The sequence below is a fragment of the Rhinolophus sinicus genome, linkage group LG07 (genome assembly GCF_036562045.2).
Source record: "Rhinolophus sinicus isolate RSC01 linkage group LG07, ASM3656204v1, whole genome shotgun sequence".
Taxonomy (NCBI): domain Eukaryota; kingdom Metazoa; phylum Chordata; class Mammalia; order Chiroptera; family Rhinolophidae; genus Rhinolophus; species Rhinolophus sinicus.
The window spans coordinates 11,581,102-11,607,239 of NC_133757.1; the positions used below are offsets into that span (position 1 = coordinate 11,581,102).

The 26,138-nt window shown below is 42.7% G+C and overlaps 2 protein-coding genes across 7 annotated transcripts in view; one reads left to right on the forward strand and one right to left on the reverse strand.

The window, feature by feature from the left end:
* Nucleotides 1-437: 437 nt before the first annotated feature.
* ENO4 (enolase 4) lies at nt 438-24,869 on the reverse strand. Of its 3 annotated transcripts, XM_074338992.1 has the most exons (15): nt 24,647-24,843; nt 22,723-22,851; nt 21,783-21,973; nt 19,931-20,073; nt 18,055-18,224; nt 17,840-17,971; nt 16,450-16,503; nt 13,412-13,468; nt 11,025-11,192; nt 10,061-10,225; nt 8,413-8,538; nt 6,876-7,071; nt 5,331-5,398; nt 4,713-4,830; nt 2,192-3,001 (listed from the first exon to the last, which is right to left on the reverse strand). In XM_074338992.1, the coding sequence occupies exons 1-15, from the start codon at nt 24,809-24,811 to the stop codon at nt 2,847-2,849; spliced, it is 2,037 nt and encodes a 678-aa protein (XP_074195093.1). In that variant the 5' UTR covers nt 24,812-24,843; the 3' UTR covers nt 2,192-2,846. The 3 variants fall into 3 exon arrangements, with proteins under 3 accessions (XP_019580810.2, XP_074195093.1, XP_074195094.1); XM_019725251.2 differs by lacking the exon at nt 10,061-10,225 and having other exon boundaries at nt 438-3,001; nt 24,647-24,869; XM_074338993.1 differs by lacking the exons at nt 10,061-10,225; nt 11,025-11,192.
* HSPA12A (heat shock protein family A (Hsp70) member 12A) overlaps nt 23,957-26,138 on the forward strand; it is a 143,736-nt gene continuing 141,554 nt past the window's right edge. Inside the window, exon 1 of one of the 4 annotated variants that reach the window (XM_019725245.2) lies at nt 23,957-24,088. In XM_019725245.2, coding sequence (XP_019580804.2) covers nt 24,056-24,088 — 33 coding nt within the window. In that variant the 5' untranslated portion in view covers nt 23,957-24,055. Of the gene's footprint in view, nt 24,089-24,173; nt 24,310-24,672; nt 24,813-26,138 lie in introns of those variants that run through there. The other 3 variants (XM_074338990.1, XM_019725244.2, XM_019725246.2) reach the window with 3 other exon arrangements.

The following is a 26,138-nucleotide window of genomic DNA, read 5'->3' on the forward strand; positions in this document are numbered from 1 at the left end:
AGCAGCCTCATTTCCACGTAAGAAGTGAACCGTTTGGTGAGGTGTGTTAGCTAGGCCAGGCAATAGTCGTAACTAGTAGTTTGGAAGTGTTCTTGCCGTTTCTAAGCTGCTTCCTTTCCTTCACCATGATCACAAAGCATTTCAGATTAATTTGATAGAAAGATAGTTGATGTAGGATCTTTTCCTATGTACAATTTTCCCCTTTTTACATCAGTTTTTAGGAAGTTTTGCCCCTGGGGTACAGTTGTCAGCAAGCAGTTGATCTGGGACGGGGAGACATTGGAGGACTAGTGCTTGTATCTTCAAGGTACGTTCTCAGCTATTTGAATAAAAAAATTATAGACACCCTACTTATACTAGTTTAAAGTTACAAGGGGCTGCCATCTTTATTTTTCTGTTTTCTCTAAAAAGTTATTTATTCTTCCTTCTGTTTTGGAAATACAAATTATGCCTCATCTTCTACAGAGTTTTGTAACTCACGTTGATGCGTTTTTATAGTCAGAGTGAGGGAAGGGGTACATGTGCTCTTGCCAGTAAAAAAAAAAGAAAAAGAAAGAAAATGTCTCCCTTCTGAAAGAATAGGAATTTAACCAACATTCCAGCAGCCTTTTATATCTGAGCTAGTCTCACACTGTCACCTGTGGAAGTTTCAGCGGCTGATTGGTCCTGTGGAAATTCTGATGGGCAGGGGTCTGCCGGGCTGTAGGGATGGACGTTTTGGCTCTGGGGACTCACCAGTGATTCCTCCTTACCAGTGAAATGTTTGTTGCAAATGGAGTAGGTAGTACAGGTGAAAATTACCGTTAATTATCTTTCCAGACCATTTTTTGGTTGGTTGTCAGGTAAGTGATGATCCATATCATAGATTGTTAAAAACAAAGTTTGGATGGTTTTTCTAAATGCATACTATACGTGTTTAGTCACTTTCATCATGGAACAGCTTTAGGTTCTATGGCAATAAGTCGTGGAGAGCGGATCGCCATCACCCACCTCAGAAGGGGCATCAAGTAGTCCTGACTTTAGGATTGACGTATCTCCCGCGTGCGAACACTTCCCAATCCCAAATCCCACTGGCATTTCTTAATATGGGAGGTGACTGGTTTCTTTCTTCTCTTTTACAGATAATATCTTACATGTAAGACATATGTTTTATATCTATTGTTATAACAAATGTAGACAGAGAGAGAAAATAGAAACAGTGCTTATCGCTTTAAGACGTTTGAGTACTGCCTACCCACTGGTGACTGCAATCCTCAAGTGAGGTGAAGGCGAATTAAGGTGGGCTCTATTGAAATGAAAGTACTGGTCTGGTGGAGGTAATAAATCACCTCTTTGGTTAATTTAATTTAGGGGTTGAACTCAGTTGCACATGTTTGCCCTGGTTCCGTTCATTTCATTTTAATTTGTGTCACAGTTCCAGGGCATGTTCTCACACGGTCTCCCATATTTCTTGTGTGTACGCACGTATGTACCTCTGCAGAGGCTGCGTGAACACCAGTCATGTTCCTCCTCCTTGAAAATGAATTTCCCTGCCAGCTTCTCATACCCCATTGTTTGTTCTAAGCGTCAGGAGAGGCAGTAGCAACCCCAAACCCAATACTGTTCCCCCAACTTAGAGAGATACCAACCAGTTCTGCCCCTGAGCCAATTTAAGTCATTGCTTCGAGAGTAAGGCCTTGGCTGTGCCCTAAGGCCCCCTGTTAGTAAAGGTCCTCGGTGTGTTTGGCAAAAACTTACAGAATATACCAGAAATCTAAACTTAACCATGTCTCCCCGAAAATAAGACCGGGTCTTATATTAATTTTTGCTCCAAAACACACATTAAGGCTTAATGTTCAGGGGACGTCATCCTGAAAAATCATGGTAGGGCTTATTTTCCGTTTAGGTCTTATTTTCAGGGAAACACAGTAGCCAACTCTCTCTCAGGTCAGTATATAGCAATGTGTGTAATTTTTGGGAAAAGCAAATAACTTAGAACAGAGAACCTAAATCATACAAAGCAGTTGGGCATTGTTATAGCTATAGGTATATGTTCAGGTAAGTTTATTTCTGTTTCTCCTCCGCTGTACCCCCCATACTGGCTTACAAAAGAGGCTGTTCAGTTAGCCTATACATTGCATTGTTTTTAATCACCTGTTAAGTGCTGTAGTATAAATAATTGGGCACTTAATTACCTTAAGAATATTTATTCACTCGCTAAAGGGTTTGTTTATACTCATTCTTGTTGCAAAAAGGGTTGAAGGAGACCTACAAGGACATATAAGAAAAAAATTAAATTTAGAAAGAGGAGGGAACAAGGGAAAAGGGAATTAAGGTTAGGAGAGTAAGAGGGAGCTGTTTGGCTGTTATGAAAACAGTGAAGCTCTCCTACTTCTGCATGAGGTTGGCTAAAGACAACATGTCCATGCTTTCTAGCACAGGTGTGTAAGAGAAACCCAGAAGATGTACACCTGTTCCTGGCACAGAGCTCTTCTAGTGTAAGAGGTTGTTGTTTACAGAGATGTTTTGATTTGTAAAGTATGAGGTGTTTGAACTGAGTTGGCAATAAAAGTACTGGACTCGGTCATGCCCCCTCCCCAAAGTGGACAGGGGAGCTGACATACAAACAAAATCTCCATGGAAATGTGACAGCTGTCAGACAGAGTTCACAGGAATAATTTCAGGGAGAAATTCTGCATAGACTATGTATGTTACCAAACAGTGACGTGAAAAGAAGAAAAGGGGCACACAAGTTCACGTGAAGTTTTAGAGCAAAACCCATCTGAGGACCTACTTGGGAGCTAGCAGTCTAACAACACTGACGGCGCTGCTGTCCGTGGGCGTGTGCAGCCCTGTCCAGAAGAGGCTCACGCTTTGGCTGATTCCTCTCCAGCTTCTGTGGGGAAGATGGGCTGCGGGGGTTCACGCAGCTCCCCAGCCACCTCCGCTGCAGCCTCGCGAGACTCGGCAGCTGTGTCATCATCCTTGTTCAGGTCAGGAAATGTGTACCCTTCATTGAAGCCTATTAGAAAACCACACCAATCAAGTTTACTGTCTAATTCAGCGCTGCCCATTTTGTTGTTCTTTGTTACGTGGTTTAAAGGAGATCATCCTCAGAACTGCCCATCACCATTAGAAAGGACTCTAAAACCATGTAACACTGAGCCTGTTGGGGTTATACAATAACTGTGCAATACCCTTGTATTTTTCAGTTTGCTTTGTGCCCTTATACAACCTTCTGGAACATTTGCTATGCAGTGGACTTTGGGCAGTGACTTAGCAGAAAAGGAAAAGAGGAAGAATGTAATGTAGAGGAAAGGCCAGTACTCTGCATGACACAAACCATTGCCAACTAACTATTCCAAGGTAAATGACTGTAGACGAACTATTCCAGTCACCTCCGTATAGGGAGTGATGGGGTTTTATTGGCTGAGCTTTTGCCAAGATTTCCTACTCAGTCTGTTGGTGGAGACATTTGTTTCTCTAGCTTTTTAGTTCCCTGAACTTTTATTGACTACTGTCAGTGTCAGAGAGTTTCTCATTAATCTGTTAATCCATTCCGGAATGCTCAGGAGCCTGCCCTGTCACCAGGGAGGGGCTGGGCCTCCAGTTGCCAGAGTCCTATTTGATGCCCTGAAGCAGCTGTTTCCCTTGTGGCGAAGTCTGGCTGGACCTGTGACAGGTCATTAAACCCAAGGCTTAATACAAGTCAGGATGACATAAGGAAGTAAACATATGCAGGAAGAATATAACTTTACCTATTTGAAGACACAAACTCTTGTATTGCACACTAAACCATGCAAACTAACATATGGCTGCCTCCCAGATCGGTACTTACGTTAAACAAGACAAATTTGTGTTAATAATCACAATTTCTATTGGCCTCTTTTTCCTTTTTTAAATGCATATATTGAGTCATGAAGTAGGACTGCTTCTTTGCTTTCATATCCAGTAATTAGTTATGCTCCACAATATATTCTATGATATATCTCATTGAATAGATTTCATTTATAGCATCCAAGAAAATTTCTTATTTTAATTGTCAGCACTACTTAAATAATATGTACTGTTTTTCAGTATATCAATTCATTTATTCTATCTTAAAATACAAAATAGTTTTACAATGACAAAGATAGTAACTACTAGTCCCTTTAAATGTCTGCGTGCTTTGGCCATCACTGTCATAAAAAGTAAAAAAGCACATTTGCGGTGTTTCTCTCCAGTTAGCTAGTACACAGGGTGCTTCTGCCCATGCAGATTTACAGAGGTTTAATGTCATAAGTGATTGCTTCGTTTCTCTTGAGACCACAGCCTTCCCAAAGAACATTAAAATCACCATGCTGCCTGCTTAAGTAAAACGAGCTGTTTCCAAGATCCATCAGGAAAGTAAAGATCTGTCTTTAACTTGCATGGGCTGTGCAGAGAGACCTTAACTATAATTTGAACCATAACAAAAGGTAGGGTTGAAGATGCCAATCAATCAATTCTATTGAAAAGCATCACGCAGCCTATTCATCAAGAAGAACAGGGAGAGTTTTAAACATTCAGGTAAATAGATAATCCATTAAGAAAACAATGTACATTGTGGCAAGTGCCATCCTGGTTTTGTCAGCACTTATTTGTAGCCTTTGGATTCCCTTGCCCTCCTGCCGAGGGATTTCTATTCCCCTTCTTCCAATCTTTGTTCTCTTATTCATGGCTAAGTGAAAACAAAGCAAGAAAGCACAGCATACCCAGTGTTCCATTCTGGACGAGTTCTTCCTCTATAGTAAAAAGGCGGTTGTACTTAGTCACCCGTTCGCCTCGAGAAAGACCTCCCAACTTGATAAACCGGACACCGAGTCCAACAGCCTTAAGAAGGGGAAAAAACAATTTATTTTAAGTCGGGGGGAGTCACATTTTGCTTAAAGGACAGCGTCACTGTGTGCTGTTCTGGTGTTTCTTTTAACTTCGTTTTTTATCTTTACCTAAGTAAAGGGGGCCTGCTTACAAGCTGCGGGTGTCAAAAGGTAAGGACGTAGTGTGACTACATCAGACGCTTCAGGAGCCCTGAAAGCACGCTGATTTCATCTAAGAACATTTTGGCCTTTCTCACTTCGTGTTAGAAGGTGAGATTGCAAGTGCCCGCCCCAGTTACTTAAACGTGCCCATCGTTTTTTCCCAGGACTTCATTTTTTCTTTTTAAAAGTTCAGAGATTAGCTCTTTGCAAAAGGTAGCGGTCTGGGAGGAAGCAAGTCTATTTCATAAAAGGTTACATGATTCTGCCAAAGACTGCATTTCTGTGAAATACCAGTTCGTGATAAAAGCAGTGTTTGGGCAATTCTGCAATTGAGCAGCATTCAGCACTTACCAGATCCACGAGGCTGCCATCAGAAGACTCTCCGTCTGCGCTTCCAAAGATGGCAATGTGCTTCTTACCTGCAGGCAGAGGAATTCTTTGTAGTTTTAGAGGGTACAGAAACAATGAGCATATAGATGAGCCTCTGAGGCCAAAATATACAACTTCCCAGAGATTTAGAACTTTGCTAGAGAGAGTCAGTTATGTGACCACCTGAGAACTCTAGCCCAAACATTTGCATTTTTATTACTCTGGTTTTACCTGTTGACCCCTTTCCAGTAGCTTACATGCTAAATACTAAATGAATGCCATATTTCATCAAATTTACGACACCATTAATTAATTGTAAGATGCACTGTTATTACCACTGAAGGGAAAAAATGCTCAAATTAGATGGACACATTTCCAAGACCACAGCTGTAAGACGTGTTATCTGTGTTCAGTGTAGACAAATGCATCTTCAGAGTCAGTGGACAGTGAGTGCAAGGGTGTCACGTTCAGAGTTGACGTGCCTAAATAATGGAGTTCACATTTCATCACGTTGAATTTTGTTCCATGGAGCCTGTCATTCTGAATGCTTACTTACTAGGAGAGCAGTGTTGATAGTAGTTAATCAGCCATTTGCGGATCTCAAAGCCCCTTGAAATTTGCCAAAGGCTACAAAGAGTGCCAGCCAGAGTTCTTCTGAGAGTGACAGTGTTTGTGTTTTAAAGGCAGCTACAGCAGCAATCTGAAGTGAATGACGACTGCTGAGGGGTGGTTCATAGACGGGGGCACCCGCAGTCCCAGGGACTGCAGGCATTTATTTCATTCACCCTCGGGCACCAGCCCAGGCCCCTGGCTGCCAGTCTCACGCTGGGTCCTGCTCCAGGTCTGAGACTAGCCTTCTGCCTGGTTCCTGAGACCCACTCGTGATACTTATGTTTCAGGCACTGTGCATAAGTGAACAAGACTCCCGTGAACTCATGGGAGTTTACAGTCTAGTGGGGAACACCAGGCATCAAATAATTGTACAAATAATTGTGGCAAGTACAACAGAGACATGGGATTCTATGAGAAAGATTCAGAGCAACCAGTTAGGGGTGGAGGACGTCAGGGAAGGCACAGATGTCTGAAGAGGTTCAGTTTAAGGCAAGAAGACCCGAAGGATCAGGAGGAAACAGCACCGAGCAAAGCATTGTAGGCTGAAGGAACGGCACGCTGAAAGGCCTCAAGGTGGTGAAGAGTCTGAAACTTTGGAGGAATTAAAGTGTGAGCGAGTGGGATCACTGTGGTGTCGTGTGAAGCTGATAGGGCAGTGGCCTCATCTACACACCTTTGTGGAAGCACTCACTAAAGGGCATGACCTCCTGGACTGGGGCGGATACTGGAACTCTGTGGAACCAGCCAGTAAGCTGCATTTTGTTTCCCAGCACAAATCTCTCATAGATGGTTGGATTGCTTTTCTTCCAAGATTTATTCCATGCTTTTTATTAACTGATGTACTGCATACTTTGGGCTTCTTGTACAACCAAGTTAAGTTCATGGTAAGTCTTTCAGAACTCTACTTTTACTCACTGTCAATGAGATTGGTTATTTCCACCAAGTCAGACATCGTAGTTTGATTCGTATGTTTTATGATCAGCCCACTGGATTTGGGGATGCTGATGTTTCCATCCTCTAGAAGTTTAGAGATACTTTTGGATGCACTTCCTGCAATTATGTAACACCTGGAACCAAGAGCATTGTAGATGCTGTCCCACTGTTCAGCGTCCTGGGTAAATATTTAAGAATTGATCATTATAATGTATTGAACACAATCACAAAATAACAGGAACCACATAGCACATAATCGAAGTTACACGCCTTTCTGAGACACACAAAACACTTTTCTTTTGCATCTGCAGCCGAGTGATGCCTGTACCACAGCCACACAAATTAACAAGCTTCTTGGAACAGAAACTTAGAATGATTAAATCTGAGCTTAAAGATCTAGTGAAGAAAATGTTCGTACACATTAAGTGCTATTCTCCACATAGATTCTGATGTTCTTCAAACCCAGGCTTTCCCCACCTACTGTATTATCCATCATGCTGCTATGACTGGCTGGTTAGATTTTACTGTTATTTCTGGTAAACAGACAACTGAAAGAAATCAGCCTGCAAGGACTCTAGGCCTTCATTCTCCACACTGTTATGTTTTCTTTTTGTTTATTTGTTTGTTTTTGGTGAGACCACCAATAAGAAACGAAATGCTTATTATTAAAAAAAGGATGACATTCAAAGTCTTCCCAGCCATTGTACCAGATTTCAACCTATCCCATTAGAACAGGTGCTATAAGCATATCACACTAAAAAGAGCTGTGGTCATGGCCTCAGAACAAGCATCAGAAGACAGATCTGGCAAGATCAAAGAACTGAGCTCAGCCGGCATCTTCCACAAGCACAGAGGAGCAGAGGCTGTAACTGGAAAGGTGGGACTGAGACCCTGGGGCTCCCAATGAGACCCAGCACTCTTCTGTCCCCCAAATTTAAATTGTTGAGTTCACTCAAAGAAGGTATCTGTTCAGTAGGTATATGTGATGGTTCTCAAATTCATAAAATCAAGAACTTAAGTTTTGGCGTTTAAGTGGGTTAGGAAGAGATGGTCTTCTGTGGCATATAAACAATTCTTGTCAGAATAGATTAAAAAAAGAACCTCAGTATCTCAAACCTTTCAAATATATGGCTTTGCTGCTTTTATGCATATATAGTAAATGGATTTAGATTAAAAAGCATTTGGCCTTGTTGAAGTCCTGCTTCCATGAGCACTTGAAAAGGATGTATGATGAAGCTATTGAAGCGTCAGCTAGCTCAGCTTCCATCCGTTAGGTTGCTTGTAAATATACACGTAGTCCTGAAGTGCTTGGGAATGGCTTGCTTCATTCTGTAGCCAGGCACACTCCTTTGTAATTGTGTTTCTGCTATTCATTTGCTTAGTAAGTGCCTTTTCTCATCAACACCGAAATGAAGCAACTCAGCCCCAGTCCAAATTACAACACATGTCGAATGATGGAGCCAAAAGAATGAGATTTTATTCTGTGTTTTATTATAAGAATTCAAGGTGAGTCCTGTACCTCTTTCCTGAAAGGATCGATTATGGCAATGATTGAAGGGAACTTGCCGATCAGGTCCACGTACAGGTCAACCATCTCAGCTGCAGTTTTGTGTGTTCCCGTCATCACTTCATACTTGCCTTTACTCTGATAAGTGGAAGGAAGATAGTAAAGGATAAATGATGAATTCCTCAAATGTTAAAGATGTGATTCAAATCCATTTTCATGCATTTGATATAAAAATATTGTAAACAGATTCTTTTCAGGCCATCTGAGAAATCTATGCATTTTGCTTTTAATATCTGTTAAATATTCATCTGGGGAGAGCAAGTCACACCATTCCTCTTAGTGCCCCGTAAGCTCTTCCCTCTGACTTCGGATAAAGCCTTCTGCACACAAACTGAGTGTAGAGTAGGAGGGCACATTTCTACACTTCTTTCTGACGTTTAGGACGTGGTGCCAGAACCCTGGCTGCTTGGGTAAATGGTCAATAACATAAATCCATAAAACAAACAATAGCAACGCAAAGCTGCCCGCGCTAGAACCCACCATCTTTCAACTCACAGGGACAAATAGCTTGTTTCCTCCACTGTGCATATTCTAACATTTGAAAGCAGGGCTAGGCTTTTGAGATACTAACAACCAATATGAAATGTAAAGCGAATTATGTGAAGGCACCTCTTTCTCAGGTAGCATGCAAGTTCTAGAAGTAATAATATTGTCTTGAAAATAGAATTCCAGGGCAACCCCATTCATGGGAAGTCTGGCAAACCCCCAAGTCTTTAAGGATAGAAGTAAACAGGCCTAAAGGACCCAGTGAGTCTCTGCAAAACATTAGCAGCTTTACTTCCAAGTCCCTTTTCAGCGATGGCACCTGGGATACTGAGGTACCAGGAGGGAGGTGGAAGGGAACAGAATGACTGTTTGAGTTGACAGTGACTTCCTGCTGCTGCTGCTACACGAACGAATGGTTCCACTGGAATTAAGCAGGTTCTTAAGAAATCCGTAATTGAAAGGATTTCATACTTTTTTTCCCCACATTAAATAGCATCAAGAACTTTTAGTGTCTATACTGCAAAGCTTTAAAATCCTATCTTGTCCGGGAGGAAATGCTAATGACTTTGAATTAAGATTACTGTAAGAATTCTCTGATATCAAGCAATATATTTTGCTGAATATAAGCAATAAATACCCATTCTACTTAGCACTAGTAGTGAGTTCTTTGTATATGTTCTTTGTATATGTTGCTGATGAAAACGTGCAATTCTTTTTCTTAATGGTATGCCTAGGAACCAATCATGTGAAGAACAGGAAATTATATTAAACATTCCTATATGTGCTTTGTTTCTTTAGAAAAGAAAGTTCTTTACAGAAGAACTTTAAGAAAGCAGCTGAAACTTAGGATTCTTGTATACTGTTCAAATTTTCCTTTGACGCTAAAAGTTAGGATCATAAATCAAAGCGGAATCCTATCTGGTCATGTTCCCTGAATTTGACATTAATTACCTAGTCACCATAAATGCATGTCAGTATACTGGGCATTTTATAAAACTCATACTCAGCATTTAGGTATTGGAAAATGGGACGTATGTGTATAAGATAGACCAGTTCTAGTAGCTTTCCTAACATAATATTTTCTACATTTAAAGGTTAATTGCTGATGCATTACCCTGTGGAAGTGAGGACTACAAAACATTTTTTTAGGGAACCTGTTTTCCATTTTCGTTCTTTTTAAAAATAACTTCCGCCAGGTAGTGTGGTCCCCAGGTAAAGTTTCATCAGTAAAGATCTCTCTTCCTAATCCAGACGGTGGATAACACTGTGATGGACTTAACTGGAATGGGATAAAAACATATTCTCCATAAACTTCAATAACTTGGAAATATTTTTATATTTAAAAAGTGAGTTACAGCAAACTCTCCAGGAACGATGTGTCTAGAAGGATTGGCCAAGTCACAGTTACAGCAGATCCACTTTTCATGACAAATTCGGCCTTTACCAACCAAATGGTTGTACTCAGCAGAACATACTAATCTGTTCAATTATTTTTCGGTAGCTCTCATGATTGCAATGTAAGCAACCCATTTTAGTCATTTTTGTTACAGAATTTCTATATATAATTATTATGACATTTGCTGTTAATTTACAAAATTAGGTATATCGTTATTCTCTGGTCATTAGCTAACATAGCTTTCTCAACTCCATTTATATATATATTTTTTTCAAAAAAGTTATTTTAATTGTCAGTGCAATAAGACAAGAAAAAGAGATACAAGAATTGAAAAGTAAGCAATAACCAAACTATCATTATTCATAAATTATGTAATGGTGAGCATAGAAATTCAAAGATAACCTTCTTAAACTATTAGACTTACTAAGTAATGTGAGTAGAGTCAATATATGAATACTAATTGTATTTCTAGTCCCCACCCCGGAACAGTTTTAATGATATTGTTATTAATAGCATCAAAAACACCATCAACTCCATTTATATTTGGATCCCCCCAAAAAAATATTAACAAAAAAAATTAAGATCTGTTTGGAAATATATACAGATAAGCTCTTCTTTTGAGTTCTGATTTAAAAACAATGGGATCTCAACAAAAAGTAAATGTTCTGGAGTAGAAACTTACATAGTCCATCAGCTCATGTGCAGCACAGTTAATGGCCAGATGCAGATTTGTTCCCAATTCTAGCCCCAGGTTCACACAGATTCCTTGTATTAGGAGCAGTGGCTGCTCTATGGTGTCATAAGTAATGGTTAAACAGCCAAGATGGGACATCTTGCCAGTGATGAGCTGCTGCACGATCAGAGGAAAGTAACACGTGTAAATATAGCACATTCCAGTTCTTGGAGCTTCCTGTGTCAGGCACAGTTTATAACCAGCCACAGCTCTCCAAAGACGTGCCCCTCGGATTCTCGATGAATCCTACTTCCAGGTCCCACTTATCTCTGCGTGATCCTTGGGCATATGATTGCCCTGCAGTGTCTGGGAGTAGTTTTCTTCCTCATTTTACTTAGTACCAAGGTTTTCAGGTTTGACCTGGGAACACACTTTTCTGTCTTCAGTGTGCGAAGTTATCTCTTTATTGGCTCTGCCATTGTACACGGGCTAACTTGAGCCCCAACCACCAGGTTGGTGAGACACCAGGCTGCCCCTCCCTGTAGACATCTGTCCCACTTGTCCCTAACTGCCTTCTTCCTCCAAACCTGCTCTTTCCCATGCTCCATTTTCCTTTAGCAAAATAGAACTCTTAAAACTTAAAAATGCAATCCTACTTCAGGACAGGTTTTATTTTAAAAAGGATTGAAGACTTCAGTTAATATGTAGGATGGAGCACTGAGGATGGATTTCAGTGGGAGAGTTGAGGAGCCAAATGACCCCAGGAAAAGGCAGCCATATGCTTCTCTTGCAAGGTTAGCCTTGATGTGCCTTTGTCATAAATTGCCACTATGCAATTATAACATAAATTGAAGCAATACCAGTAATTCTGAGGGCTTAAGGCGTGTGTGTGTGTGTGTGTGTGTGTGTGTACGTGTGTCAAACTCGAGCAAGCATGAACCTAGGTATAAACATCCCATTTTTACTGGTGATAGCACTAGTTAATTACAAGAACTGTGCAACATTTTTAATGTCAATGACAGGAACCTTCTATTTGGCAAAGGAATAGTTGGGGAAATTTTTGTGTATCAATTGGGGAGTTTCATTACAGAGTCTTCTGAACTATAAAAGCATCACTTTATTTGGCACTCATTAAATGCCAAGCTAGTCTAAGCACTTTACATAATGTAAGTACATACACTCCTTATGTCAACCCCATGAAGCAGGTACTATTATGATCCCCATTTTACAGAGAGTTAAGTGGCTTGGAACAGGTTTTAATTCAGGCAGTTTAGCTCCGGAGTCCATGACTCTAACTCTGGTATGGCTGCCTCTCTAGAATCTGTCATCTAACCTGTTTCTAACTGGGGAAAAAAATAGTAGTAAGGCTGATCACGGGAAGCGCTGACCTCGGTCTCAGTTTCTCTGAGCATGTAAGACAACCTACTGGAGTGAAGGGACCAGCGCTGAGATTTGGTTACTTGTTCACCATCCCCTACCCCTCTTGCAAGATTCCATGTTAGAGTGTTGTGCTCATTCTAACATGTACGGCAACTGTCAAGTATTTGACTTTCTCTTTCTCTCCCAATTTTGAGAAGGAACTTACTTTTTTATCTGTACCAAGTCCTCTCCTTCCTTTACTGGCCCCTCTGGCTGATGACTTCAGGAGAGTAAGTCCCTGACATCAGACTAGAGAGTGCAGACTTAATAGAGCAAATATCACACATGTGAGCAACCTTTATCCGTTTGCATTTCCTCCAGGGTTCATATTGGTTGTCCTAACTATATGGTTGAAAGTTGAGGCATGTAAGAGGTGTATCTATCAGAGCACCCACAATCACCAGTGACCAACTGATCAAGAGCAGCAGGTCTCCCACGGCTCTTTTAGCCAGGGGGCCAATTTTCACAAGGAGAACTGTGTGCCAGCCTCTCTTGGCAAAGTCTGAGATCTGGCAGTGGTTCATTGGCAGTGGTGCCGCAGTGCCTTTGGGGACCAGATGTAAGGATGTGGCTATCTTTTTGTGCCTCTTCTTTCTTTGCTAGTAGTGAACATCTAAAACATGCTATATGGCTTTCAGCTACTGAATGAGAGATTCAACTTCCTGAACTTCACCTATAGGGTTTCACATGTAATCCTCTTACTCATAAATGCATCTCCAAGCCCTCTGAGATTTCAGGTGGCCATTACAACCGCCGGCAGAGATGGCCCGGCAGCCTGTGGCCAGAAAGGTGGGGGCCGAATGATATTTCACCTCTCAGGTTGCCAGGCTTAGTGCTTGGAGCAGAATCACCATGTACTTTCCACGTGTGTTAGCCCTGGTCCTGAGCAGAATGACTACAGGAGAGGCAAAGGGACAGGGACTGTATAAAAGCACTGTGTCATGTAGAAGTGTGGTAAACAAATACAATATGCTTACTTGGCCTCTTTTGCCTCCATTATGCCCTTTCTTCGGCTCTGTCTTTGGAGGCGGGGGCTGTGGGACAGAAAATAGAGACATATCACTTGGCATTTTTAGATGTGTCTGTGGGGGCAAAGCTCAGGTCTTCTGGCCTGTCCATTGCTGAGGGGCCTGGCCAGTGACACTGTGAATCACACACACACACACACACACACACACACACACACACACACACACGCACACACACACTCAGGGACCATGTCAGCCACTCCCTGTTTTTATAAACCCTAAACTATTTCTCAAATTCAGGTACATGTTCCCTTTAGTTCATCCTTGTATTCTGCCTCCAAACATGTATTTGGGATAAATATATATACCCCAATATATATATATTTGTTTACATAGGCCAAACATATTGGTTCGAATATGTTCAGGGTACAAACACTTTCTCCTGCAAGGTAGATTTTGACTTTTAGAAACAGCCATAGGTCATTAAATCTGGTGACTGTGGTGCGTGTAAAGTCACTGGAGATTGAAAGCAAAGATATTTCCCAAAGAGCCGTTCCCACAAGTTGGGGTTACTGATAAGGATGCACTTAGATGCCCAGCTTTTACTGGCTCTAAGCTGGAGCATGTTTGTCAAGAAGCAGGATGGTTCCCACTCAAGTATATGCAAATAGTTACCTTACTCTTTTCTCTATGGAATCAGCTGAACTTTCTATCCCCTGGTAACAATAGCATAGGAACAAATCTGTGTGCCAGGCAAGAGAGACAGTAGTGAACCAGACAGACCTGGGCACTGCCTCAGGGATCTGTCTAGTGAGACAGTGTGGTGAGATGCGGGTTATAGACAGAGAAGATGGGGCGTAATGGGGAGTTCAGAGCAAGGGGACTTCAGGGAAGGGGGCTCTGAAGAAGCTTATACGTGGGTGATTCGTGGGTGTGCTGATCCCTCTGGGGAGAGAGAAATACATGTGTGGCCAGAGCGGAGGGAGTGGGGCCTTCCTGAGGAAGCCTGAGAGCTAAAAGCGAAAGCCTCAGGCCGGGTTTCCCAGCCTTGGAACTACTGACACTGGGCTGGATAATCCTTTGTTGGGGTAGGTGGTGGTGGTGGGGGGCCCTGCCTTATATACTGTAGGCTGTTTAGCAGCATTCCTGATCTCTGCTTACTCGATGCCCGTAGAGCCCCTCCCTCCAAGCTGGGACAACCCAAAATGTCTCTAAGCATTGTCAAATGTCCCTCGGGTAGAATCGCTATCCATTGAGAACCACTGCTTTACAAGAATAGATTGATACATTTTACTGTGTCAAAATTTAAAAAGAAAAAAATTCCCTATGATTCCATAAATATGTAGTTAAAAGGCAGGCAACGTGATAAAGGAAAATATGTGTAACATGTAGAAAGGATTGAAGCCTTTGTTACACAGTAAAAAGAAATTCTCGATGTCAGTTTTTAAAAGATGAACACTCAATAAAAAGAACAAAGCAATCTGCAGAGTGATTTGTGCAGAATTTCTACTATTTTAAACACAAAACACTATATATTTATATGTGTGTGTGTCTGCGTGTGTAAATACAAAAGAAAGGCTGGAAAGCCACACACTAAATTTTTAACAGTGGTAACCTGTAGAGAAGGGATCGGGGACTGAGCGTGGTATTGGGTAGGGGTGGGGAGTTGGGGTGGGGGCGTTGGCTATCTCTACCAGTATTTGAATTTTTACAAGAGCATTCATGAGCTACTTGTATAATAATAAAAAAACACACAATAAAACATTTGAAAGTCAGGATGAGTGCACAAAGCGCAAATTTCCTGAATTTCCTAATATCCTAAGCCAGATTTCCTCCACCTGCTCTGACGACCACTGTGTACTGCTGTACTGTTATGCCACCTCCTGCTCTGAGCACATTGCTTATATTCAACTTGTTCGCTCCTCACACTCTCCCCATCTCATACCCATTTTATAGATGAAGAACGTGAGGCAGAGAGCTTATGTAATTGGCCCACGGTCACACCACTGGTAAGGGGCAAAGCAGAGTGCAAGGTCAGGCTTAACTTGTCCAAGTCTGAGTCTCTAGAGACTGGTCACCCATAAGGCAGTTGGCCTCCTGAAAAAGTGCCACAGAAACTGGCTCCAAGCTGGTGATTAAAGCAATTCTGATCAACTGTAGGGCTTGGGCCCCAGCTACCACTCCCCCATTACCACGGGGTGGGGTGGGAAGTCTGGTGCTTCCTAATCAGTAGCTTAAAAGCCTCACACTCAATGAATGTGGGATCCTGGATTGGATCTAGGAACAGCAAAAGGACATTAGTGGAAAAAGCAGTGTAATTTGAATAAAGTCTAGAGTTATTAGTAATGTTGGTTTTGACAAACGTACCATGGTAAAACTGGGTAGAAGTGTATCTGGGGACTCTCTTGTACTATCTCTGCAACTTTTCCATAAATGCAATATTATTCTAAAACAGAAGTATATATACGTATACGTATATATGTGTGCATACGTATATATCCACGGCAGGGTTTAGGCCAGGAAAAGGACCCAATCCCAGAGACAAGGATTGGATCCCTCTCCTGGCCTCAGCCCTGCCACATCACTGAACGTTGCCCACACCCCTCCAACCCGGTTAGAATAAGATGGGACAACTGGTGACTCCTACAGCTGCCTGTCATCCTGACTGTGACTTTCCCCTCCAGGGCTGCTTGGCCAAGGGCAATTGCCCAACACCGGAATTCTAAGCACTCTGTGCTTTAACCATTACACCAAACTGCCTCTCACTTCCATGGTCCAAATCCTTTCTTTCTTTGCAATTCCTAAAGAATGATCCTAGGATAGAGCCAGCTGCCTCAGAAATCAAAATGAGATGGTAAAGTACCATTAGAACCTGGACCCAAAGCCAGTGAGGAATGTATAAGCTTGGCTCTCGTATGGGAAACCCAAAGCAAATTAATACATTTTTCATATCGATAACAACACCATTAATTTAATTCCATAATGAACTGTAATTGTACTAGAAGGTAAGTGTCAGTAAATAAATACCACAGATTCTCTTTACATACCATTTCAATTGTTTTGTTAATTTGTTTCTGAATTTCCATAAGCATCTCCACACCCTGTAAATAGAATAAACATGATTTTCCACAACTGCAGGCTAGAAATTTAAAACGCAAAAACTTACACCATCCTTGGCTGTTTCTAACTCAAAGTATCTGGAGGGTCCCTGACAAGACACCCCGCTTAGTGGGTGATCTGGTCTGCTATCAGAAGAGCAAATGTTCATTTTCAGCCCTCAGTTTGTATTTGGTGAAACATGAATGGAGGTTCTTCTTCCTCACTACCCTCTCTTCGCTGTTCAGAACTGACTGATTCAGTTGGCTGGATCAAGTTAACTTCATTCTCTTTCACGGTGTCTTGACGGACCTTCTTGCAATAAGCGTTACAGGTCACCCAGGGATTCTGCACGATAGTGTTTGAATGAGTATAAACCCACTAGCACTTACAAAGCAGAAAAGTGTATTCTGATGACAGTGGGACCTGCATACGAAGACAGATAAAGAACAGCACGCCGAATGCTCTGGTACCCACACGTCTTAACTACGGGAAAGATCGTGGCGCCAGGATCCAAACAGGATCTGACAGATGGTGAGCCAAGTATAAACCCTCGTCTTCCATATTGACAAACTGCAAGGTAAGGATTATTCTCTTCCAATAAGAATTCTTCATCACAGATCATCTTGAGAGTTAAAAAAAAAATCATGATTTTCACTAGCTTCCAACAAATATCACTCAGTTATCTCCAGAGGGGCGAGAGCTACTTGTACTTCTGAAAACATCCCCTATAAATTAGTTCTCCCTGCGGCCTCATTGGTAGAGTGTTTCAAAAGGATTTAAGCCAAACCCATGAGGATTTGACTCATTCAGGACACTGAAGAACATACAAACCCTTCCACACCACTAAGTAGTAAAAAAGCAACCTAGGTTCCTTCCCTACGTATGCGTACTACATAATCAGGCACTAAACCTCTTTTATGTGCCCGGCAATCTGCCATCTCCAGGCCCTGGATTCTACCTGGACAGAATGGGATGCTAGGAAAGTGCCAGCTTCCTCTTATTGCTGCCGTAGTGCATAGATTAGTAAGTGAAGACAGCTTAACGCCCCCCTCAAACAACCTTCCAGCAATATCAAGGGCTGAAAAGTGACTCACACGTGGCTTCTCTGTGAGTCATCAGTTCAAGTCAGAGTTGGAATGAAGGAGAGCTCTAGAGTGGCCTAAACAGTGTTCCTTTGTGTTTGAGGTCTTGCTTCCCTCCCATTTCCCTGATTGCCTAAAATATGTCTTCTCATTTTATATATAATTCCCTCTCTCTTGGTGTCAAGAGATGATGGCCATGCTGCCACAGAGTATAGTTTTTTTTTCCAGAAAAAGTAATTTGAGATAACATAAGTACTTGTTTGGCTGTTAATCCAGGATGAGGTATACAGATCACTTCTTTCATTAAATTCAGCTTCCCAGGCGATGACTTCCCACAGCTGACCAGAGATACCATCAGCGAAGGTATAGCTAGCTTTGTTGGCTGCTCCTGAAACAGGGAAAACGAGAAACATGGTTCCTTCGTACTGAGACACGCATGGGTCCTCGTGATGGGATGTAACGGATACGAACCTGAGGATGCTTCAGTAATGCGATATTGACGTACAGCGGATTACTGCCCAGCAGGGCACTGGTTTTGGCTACAGCCAGTGACACAGCCCCGATGGCCATGCTGCCACAGAGTACAGGTTCAACAGGTTCTGGCGGTATCATAGGTTTCTCCGTAAGGGTATCCTTCAGACCTGGGGGGAAAATATTGACAAAAGATTCCTTTCTAGGAAGTTGGACCATAAGAAAACTATATATTTTTTAATGCTTTACTTACAGATATGAAGGCCCAGTACAAAGAAAGGTTGAACATTTGAGGTTGGGAAGAATATATTCTCCACCTCAACCCCCAAGAAGTGTTCTGTTTGATTTCATTTACTACTCCCTGATGCTCAAATCCTTAGGCATGGATTTTTTTCCTCTCTAAGAAATTTTAGAACGTTTAGTATTAACTCCTTCACCCATCAATACTGTTTCCCACATTCACATATAAGGAAACAATGGCTTAGAGAGGTTAAAAGACTTGCCCAATAATTATCAGAAAATGAATGGAGAGAGGATTTGGATAGTCTTTGCATCCTGAATCCCTTCTTCTTCGATACTCCACCATAGCTGTTGCATACACATCTTGATGTTGAACATCTCTTCATGCATATGGCTAACCAGTTACCTTTTCTCTCTAACCCCCAACTAATGCCTTTTCTTTTAGAAATGCCTTCCAGATCCAACTGTCCACCGAGAATCCGTCCATGTCTTTCATTCTCATATGTTCTCAGGCACCCGGTTTGATCAGGTACCACGGAGTCTGTCATAAATCTCTAGTGCCCCTCCAGGCCTCCCCTTCCCCAGCTACTGACTTGGGTCAAGTAGGTAAGATAAATGGAATAAGATGTAAGCACCTAACACATAGTGAATGCTTAGCAAATGACTGTCTCCTCGTACTTCTTCCCTTCTCTTACGTTCCCAGTTCTGTCGGTTAAAAGCAACTGCCAAATGAACATCCATTCGTGGTCTCTACCTATACTTCAGTATCGGCTATCCCCACCCTCCCAAGAGATTGGTCTAACATAATTCTTTTGCCTTGAGCAACTCTCCTTCCCATTCTAGGCTTCAGTGTCTGAATCTATGAAATAAGAGACTTTGTCTCCACAGTCTCATTGGTCCCTTGCTGGTTCTGGTGCTTTCTTAGTCAATGGAACCCACTTTTATTGGGTATTTAGTTTGCACCTGGCATCGTACCAGGCACTGGCAGTGCTGCGTTGAACCAGGCATGATTCATGGCCTCAAGGAGCATGTTCTAGCTGGACAGACACACAGAACACTGTTCCATTACTAGCAGCAGCTCCAGAATTAACATGCTGGAGGGGCTGAGGTTAGCAATCTCCTGGAAGGCATGGAGCAAGGGGCCATGACAATTCTGATTATTTGCTTTAAGATAGCAAAGGTTTCCAAATAGAATGTTCATTAATATGTTACATAGGCCTGAGAAAATGTCAGTTGTCCATATCAAAGGATATCATTAATCTTTAAAACGTAGCGTGGCTTCTTGATGAATTTTGAGGGGCAATTAAAGGTCCCCCATGCCACCCTGTGCCCAGCATTGCCACCATTCAGTGCACTTTGTTTAGCAAGTGCTCACCTCTGGGTAAGAAATATTTTTATCTTACCAAAAAAAAAAAAAAAAAGGAAAAAAAAATAAAAAGGAGGCTGGGATGGGGTAAAACCCTGACAGTCCAGCATAGAAGCTTCAAGCAGGAAGTGGCATGAAGGATGGATGGTACCTGGTGAGCCCAGCCCAGGTCTAGCAAAAAGTCTCTGACTCCGAAAGGCAGCCCAAGCTTCCAACTTTTTTCCTCATGCATTTCTTACTAAAGGTTCTGCCAGATGATAAGCCACAGACCTTGTTTTGGTCCTTTTTTCTTTGCAGGAGGAGGAGGAGGTGGTGGTATTAGGGGTAAAGATACAGGCACTGTGGACTCTTCCAGGCTTTTCTCCAGTTCTTTTCTCTCCTTATCTTCTTGTACTTTATTTTCAAAGAATGTCCTTAATGGCAAGAAAATGCAGCTTTTAATGGCATATTTAAGAATATTACTTGTAATTTTGGTCATGTTTTACTACTGACCCCAATATGTTTCAATAATTAACTTTACTTTTTAGCTACTTAAGAGCATAGTCTCAATTTCCGAGGCCAAACATAATGATGTTATTATGAAACTATTCAAGAACTGAAGTTCGTTTTGGCCTGAAATAAATGTTTAAAGATTTCAGGTGCTGATTGTAAAAAAAAAAAAATTACGTGAGCTCTGTTTCTATTTTTAAAGTAAAATTTGATATTTTAACTTGATTACGGGCTACTAGATTTTCTTTTTCAATAAATGACCGTCAGAAGAAAAATGAGTCAAGAATAGACAATGAATTATATAGCACTGCATGCAAGGCTTTTTTATTTTTTTGCAGGGGAGGTGGTGTGGGGCTTATTATAAATAGTTAAAAAAACTTTTGGGAAATCTCAGATATAAATACATAAAATTTCAGTCCCCAGAATGAAAAGAGGCTAAAAGCTTCCGTAGACAGAAAACAAGCCAACAAAGAACAAAGGTATGGGACTCAGATTTGCATTAGACTTACTAATAATCTAGAGGCCAGTAGGGCAGTGCCTTTAAAGTACTGACAGAAATTGATTTTAAATGAGAATTCTATACTCAGCTAAACTGTCAACCATGAGAGCAGAGTGCTGACATTTTCACGCATGTTAAGAACTGAAAAACTTTACATCCTACGTAGCCTTTCTCATCCTTAATTTTAAAGGATGTAATCTAGCAAATCAAGATAGAGCAAGGTAGGGGATCCAGGCAATAGGAGAACAATAAAGGGATGCCTAATGGCATCTCTGTAGTAGGCCTAGAGAGGCACTAGTCCAGATGGGAGGTTTGGGGAGGGAAAGCTCCAGGAAAAATCAAATGTATAGAGTAGAAGGTAGCACTGAGAACTTGGGGGAAAAAACTAAGGACATGGTCATAGCAGATAAGACACCCACAGAAAAACGAATAAGTAGACTAGCATTCAGAAACCAAAAACTATTCAAAAGAGTTTTTTTGTTTGTTTTTTTTTTTTTTTTTTTTTTTGACAAAGGTCATGATCTAACTCTGAAGCAAACTAAAATGTGATGTTATGTACAATTAAGCAAGTGATGAAACTTAAGAAAGAGAATCCAGTTGACATTTGCCTGGCTCAGAGGGTTGTGGCATTGGACCTGCACAAAAGGAAAAATAATGCTACCCTAACTTAGTTGGGCACTGAACAACACTTACATCGCCCCAGTAAGTACTTCCTTGGTTCTCAAATGTTAGAGTCAGCCTATGAAGACTTGGCTGTGTCTGGAGGACAGAAAATAAACATCACCCATTATGACTATGTAAAAGGATAGGAGACACTCACGGGAGGCACATGAGGAGGTGGGGAGCGAAAAGGAACATCATCTCGATTCTTAATTATTTTCCTGAGACACTTTTTACTGAATCCTAAGAAAGTTCTATGGGTGAAAAAGAGGCTGCAAGTCCTTATGTAGCCTGACACAGTAAAATTTTAATAACAGGGTTTTCAAAAGAGAACATTTTAGGCTATATTGTGCTGCTTTTAGCATATGTTTCCTATAGATATGATAGACCTGTTTCATTGGCAGGTGAAATGGAAAGAAAGCGGATGTATATGTATTTTAACTAGACACTTATATTTCAAAGTGGAAGATTTACCTGAGCACCTGATCCACTTGAGCCTGGTTGGAGGGTGCTATGCCCTGAAGCTCCTGGGTGATGCTTTCGTTGACCCACTGTATAGCGGTGCTGACAGCATCAGACCGTTCTACTTCCTCTGCTTCAGCTAGCTCAGGGAAAGTAGTCTCATGGACTTCAAAGTGGGTCGCGATCACCACAGAACATATATTCTGAAAATAATACAAGCGTGTTCTACATTTTCTCTACTTCTCGCAGAAAATAGGAAATTGAATGTGTCTGGCTTTTAATGTGCCTACTTTCTCACCAATTTCAAAGGGAAAATGAGAATATATAATTTCCCTTGAGGTATTTTTTTATAGATATTAAAATACTGTGGAACTCAACATCAAGGAACATTTAAAATTATTACCTTGTTAAAATCCCCTTAGAAAAACCTTACATTGTACGGCATTTTTATCACTACCTCGCCAATAAATAGCTAAAAGGATACAAACTTATTTGATCATAATTATTTTCCTCCCAGAGTGTAGCAAAATTATTTCTAACAACAAATATGTAGCAATTAAAGTGAATTATTAAAATTATGAAAATGCATTTTTCTTTATGTAGATTGGTCTATAGTCTATAAATCTATGGAAATTTATATATAAAAATATGAATCTATAAACCTGTCTGCAGATTTATGGAACCCATCACATTAATAATGTTAGGATTTTAAAACTATTTTTGCCTCATTTCCATTCTCCATCTTGGATCATCTTCAAGTTGGCTTGTCAAGTCTATACCATATGACACTTAAACAAAATAAAGCCATCACAGTTGATTGTATAAATCATACTTTTGTACGTGTGTGTGTGTATTTCACAAACACTGAATTTCAAAACATTTCTCCACAGTTCAGACAATAAATGCAGTGGGGTCAGGATGCAGTGAGGAACACATTTAAGCTGCCTCGTACCTTGGGAAAATTTTGAATGGTGCAGAATATTTCCACTTGTAGGGTGGGAAGCCCCAGTCCATCTAGTACTTTCTTCCCCACCACTCTGCATATGGTGGGAGGCTTTGCAAGTTTAGAAAAGCAGTTTGCCTTCAACACAGAAAAACAAAAATCAGAATACCACCTTTATCTTTAAAAGGACATCCACATTTACTCTAGTTTCTACTAAACCTCACCCTGAATGTTCTCCGTGCTGGGATTAGTCTTGTAACTCTCTGAGAACTGCCCTGCCCTCACACACTGAGATTTGGATTTAGCCTGATCCCGAGTTTCTGGTATATAGGGCAATTTGTTGTCTTTTTACCTCTCAGTAGAAACTCATGTGCATTTCTTAATTTAAAGGTCCTGTGTCACTCTTTTGCTGGCCCTAACCTATCCTTCTGTCCAAGATACTGAAGTCGATTGGTCTCTGGAACAGTGTGATGCATTCAAACTCAAGGAACTTTAAGTGGGCCAGTGTGCATTCCTCCCAGCAAGGTGTCTGATGTTTTCATGGTGAAGCCTTGTGCAGAGGCTGTATTGTGCTGACCACCAGTTCATGCACAGAATTCAAACAGGATTATTGGAACCTTAGTAATAGCAGTTTCATTGATGTGGAAAAGCAGAAGCTATTTGGAAGTGATCCAAGACAAAGATGGAAGAAAGAGAATGAAGCTGAGGGAGAGGGCCCATTCAAGAAGCCTGAGTGAGGAGATTCAAGATGGTGTTTCTACCCAGAGGAGCAGGAGCTAGGAGAGAAAGAAGAAGGGAAAGTAAAGGTACACCCTCTTCACCCTCTTTATCACCAGATGTATTGGGCTCTTTATTTAGCATACCAGGGCTCTGATCTTCTGGTGCAAATTCCAGGGACCTCAACCTACCTCATAGGTCATCTAATACTCATCAGTAACGTGCCCCAGCAGAACTGAAGCAATTTTCAAGCCATCCATGCATTGAAGGATGATGGTTTGTATGTTACAGAACATCCTTTCTCAACTGTCTCAACAAGATGGTTTTGAACCCTGTAGACACATCTCGTGATTCATGACAGCAGTTACATACTCTGGAGTTGTCATATTGCCTTTCCCTAGTGCCAATTCCTGCCAGTTCTAACCACACAGCCTTCCAGAAGTCAGGTATAGGTTAGTACTTAAGGAACTGAAGTGAGAAAATGCTTGCCTTTGTTTCACCTGCTGATTGCTTAAGGCTAAGGTTTGTGCCAGAAATCTCACTGGGGACAGGGGCTAGGGAGGTGATGTGAAAAGCCCCCTGCTCTTCACGGGAGCTCACGATACACGCAGGACATGCTATAGGAATGCAGAAGGACGATTCGTCTGCGGCGAAGTGGGTAAGACTTTGATCTGAATTTGAAGTTTAGGTAGGAGGAGCGGGTCCGGTGGGGACGGGCTTTCCGAGCTTGATCTGAGTGAAACCTGGAAGCAACGCGAGCGGGCTGGGTATGCGGCCCCGAGGCTGGCTGAGGCCAAGTTGTAGCGAATGCCAAGGCGTCCATCCCCTGGTCAACAGGAGGCCGCTGAAGGTTGGAAAGCTGAGCTACGCGGTGTTAAGGTGTGTTTAAAACGACAACTGGCAGCCGGGGCAGGTCCGCCCAGAGGTAGCGAGGACGCCTGCCAGGCCTTGAGTTGTCGCCGTAGCTCCAAATCCGCTCAGCGCCCACTTTCCTTTAGCCGCTTCCTGTCCACCACTTTCTCTCTAGAAATTTCCCGGTCCCAGGTTCTCGCTCGGCTTCTTCCCATCAGGGTCGTCTTTCCGCACGACCACCGTGCGGGACCCCGGCGGCAGCGGCGCGCGTGCGCGGCCTGCGGCGCAGGCGCACGGAGTTGCCGCAGCGCTGGGCGGGGGGAGGAGGGCTGGAGGGAAGAGGGTGCTCGTCCCAGGTCCCTACCAGGTGCCCGTAGACGTCGGCAGGCTGGAGGTAGAAGGTGGAGTTGAGCAGCTCTTCCAGCCTGCGCGGGACGTCGTTCTCCCGGTAGTACTCCAGAGCCTGCTGCTTCAGCTTCTGCAGCTCCCTAGGGGTCCCGCAGCCGCGGCCGCCGCCGTCTTCCCCCATGGTAGGAGATTTAAGGTTACCGCGGGGGTTAGCCTGGGGGCCCGCGAGCGTCCTCCCCGTCGCTAGGCAACGCAACGAGATTCCACCCCAGATCTCGCGAGGGTCCGGTCCCGCGTTGCTCCCGCAGCCAGAGCTGCGAACCGCTCCTCCGCCCTCCTCCCTCCTGCTCCCCGAGGGATCGGGCATGTCGACTAGAGCTCCCTCGGCGTCGTTATTCATCACTTTCCCCAACGTTTTCCAGATAGGGAAATAGCGATCTCAGGTAGCGCTTTTTGTGGAAGCGTGGGAGCGTTAGACGCGGCTTTCAGGTGTGGACTCGAGCCTGGCTGGGCTGCGCGGTTCACCGTGGCCCAGGGACTCCTGGCCATCGGCATTCCCCACCCATCCCCTCGTCCCTCGCGGCCGTGAGCTCCTTAGGATGGCGAGGGCGGCCGGTGCAGACCCACTCGTCTGGGAGGGATGTGAGAACCGAGGGCATGTTCACTAAGCTGTGGAGGTTGCAGGAATTCATTCATTCAGCCGATACGGAACTACCTGCCCTGAGTCGAGCAGTGGGCTGGCTGGGCATACTGCGATGTCCTGGAGACCAGTACATATGCGCCCTCCCCAGGGAGATTAGTGGGGGTGAAATCAGTGGTAGGAAAAAAACGGTGTGGCCGAAAAGATTTGGGGTGAACCTTAAGGGATGGTTATGGTTCCTAGGCCCAGGGGAGGAGGTGCTAGAGCCAAGACTCAGAAGTGGGAATGGAAGACCTGTCACTGGGTCACGTCACCTCTCCAGAACCTTCACAGGCTGCCTGCGTCCTGCCATTTTAAATACAAACTGCCTGCTTGGCTTCCTCGCACCTGCCAGGTGTCAGATACAATCATAGGACTCCTTAATGTGCTCCCCCTGCTCTAGATGCTAATGCTGCAGGAGTGGGCGGGGCTGCACACGGGGGTTCTTGTGCTATTCTTGCCTGTTTGTGTTCCCGACCTAAGCGGATCACTTAAAATATCTATGCGGCACTTTGCTCATCTGGAAAACAGAAGCTTGCCTACTCTACAGTTAGGATAGAATGAGAAAGTGAGTGAGAAATCACTTTGAAACAAGATAGTTATGTTCAATGGATGCACGTAGATGTATAAAAATATTTGATTTTATTGTCGATGAAAGAACGCCCCGCCAAAGAAAAGGTCTTATAATAGTCTATTTGAGCCAAACTGATGACAACTGCCAGGAAGCAGAATCTCAACAGATTGAGAAAATGCTCAGGAGAAGGAGAGTTTTGCAGTTTATTTTATGCATAAGGAGGGTTCCATGAAATTTCATTAGTGGTAGATAAAG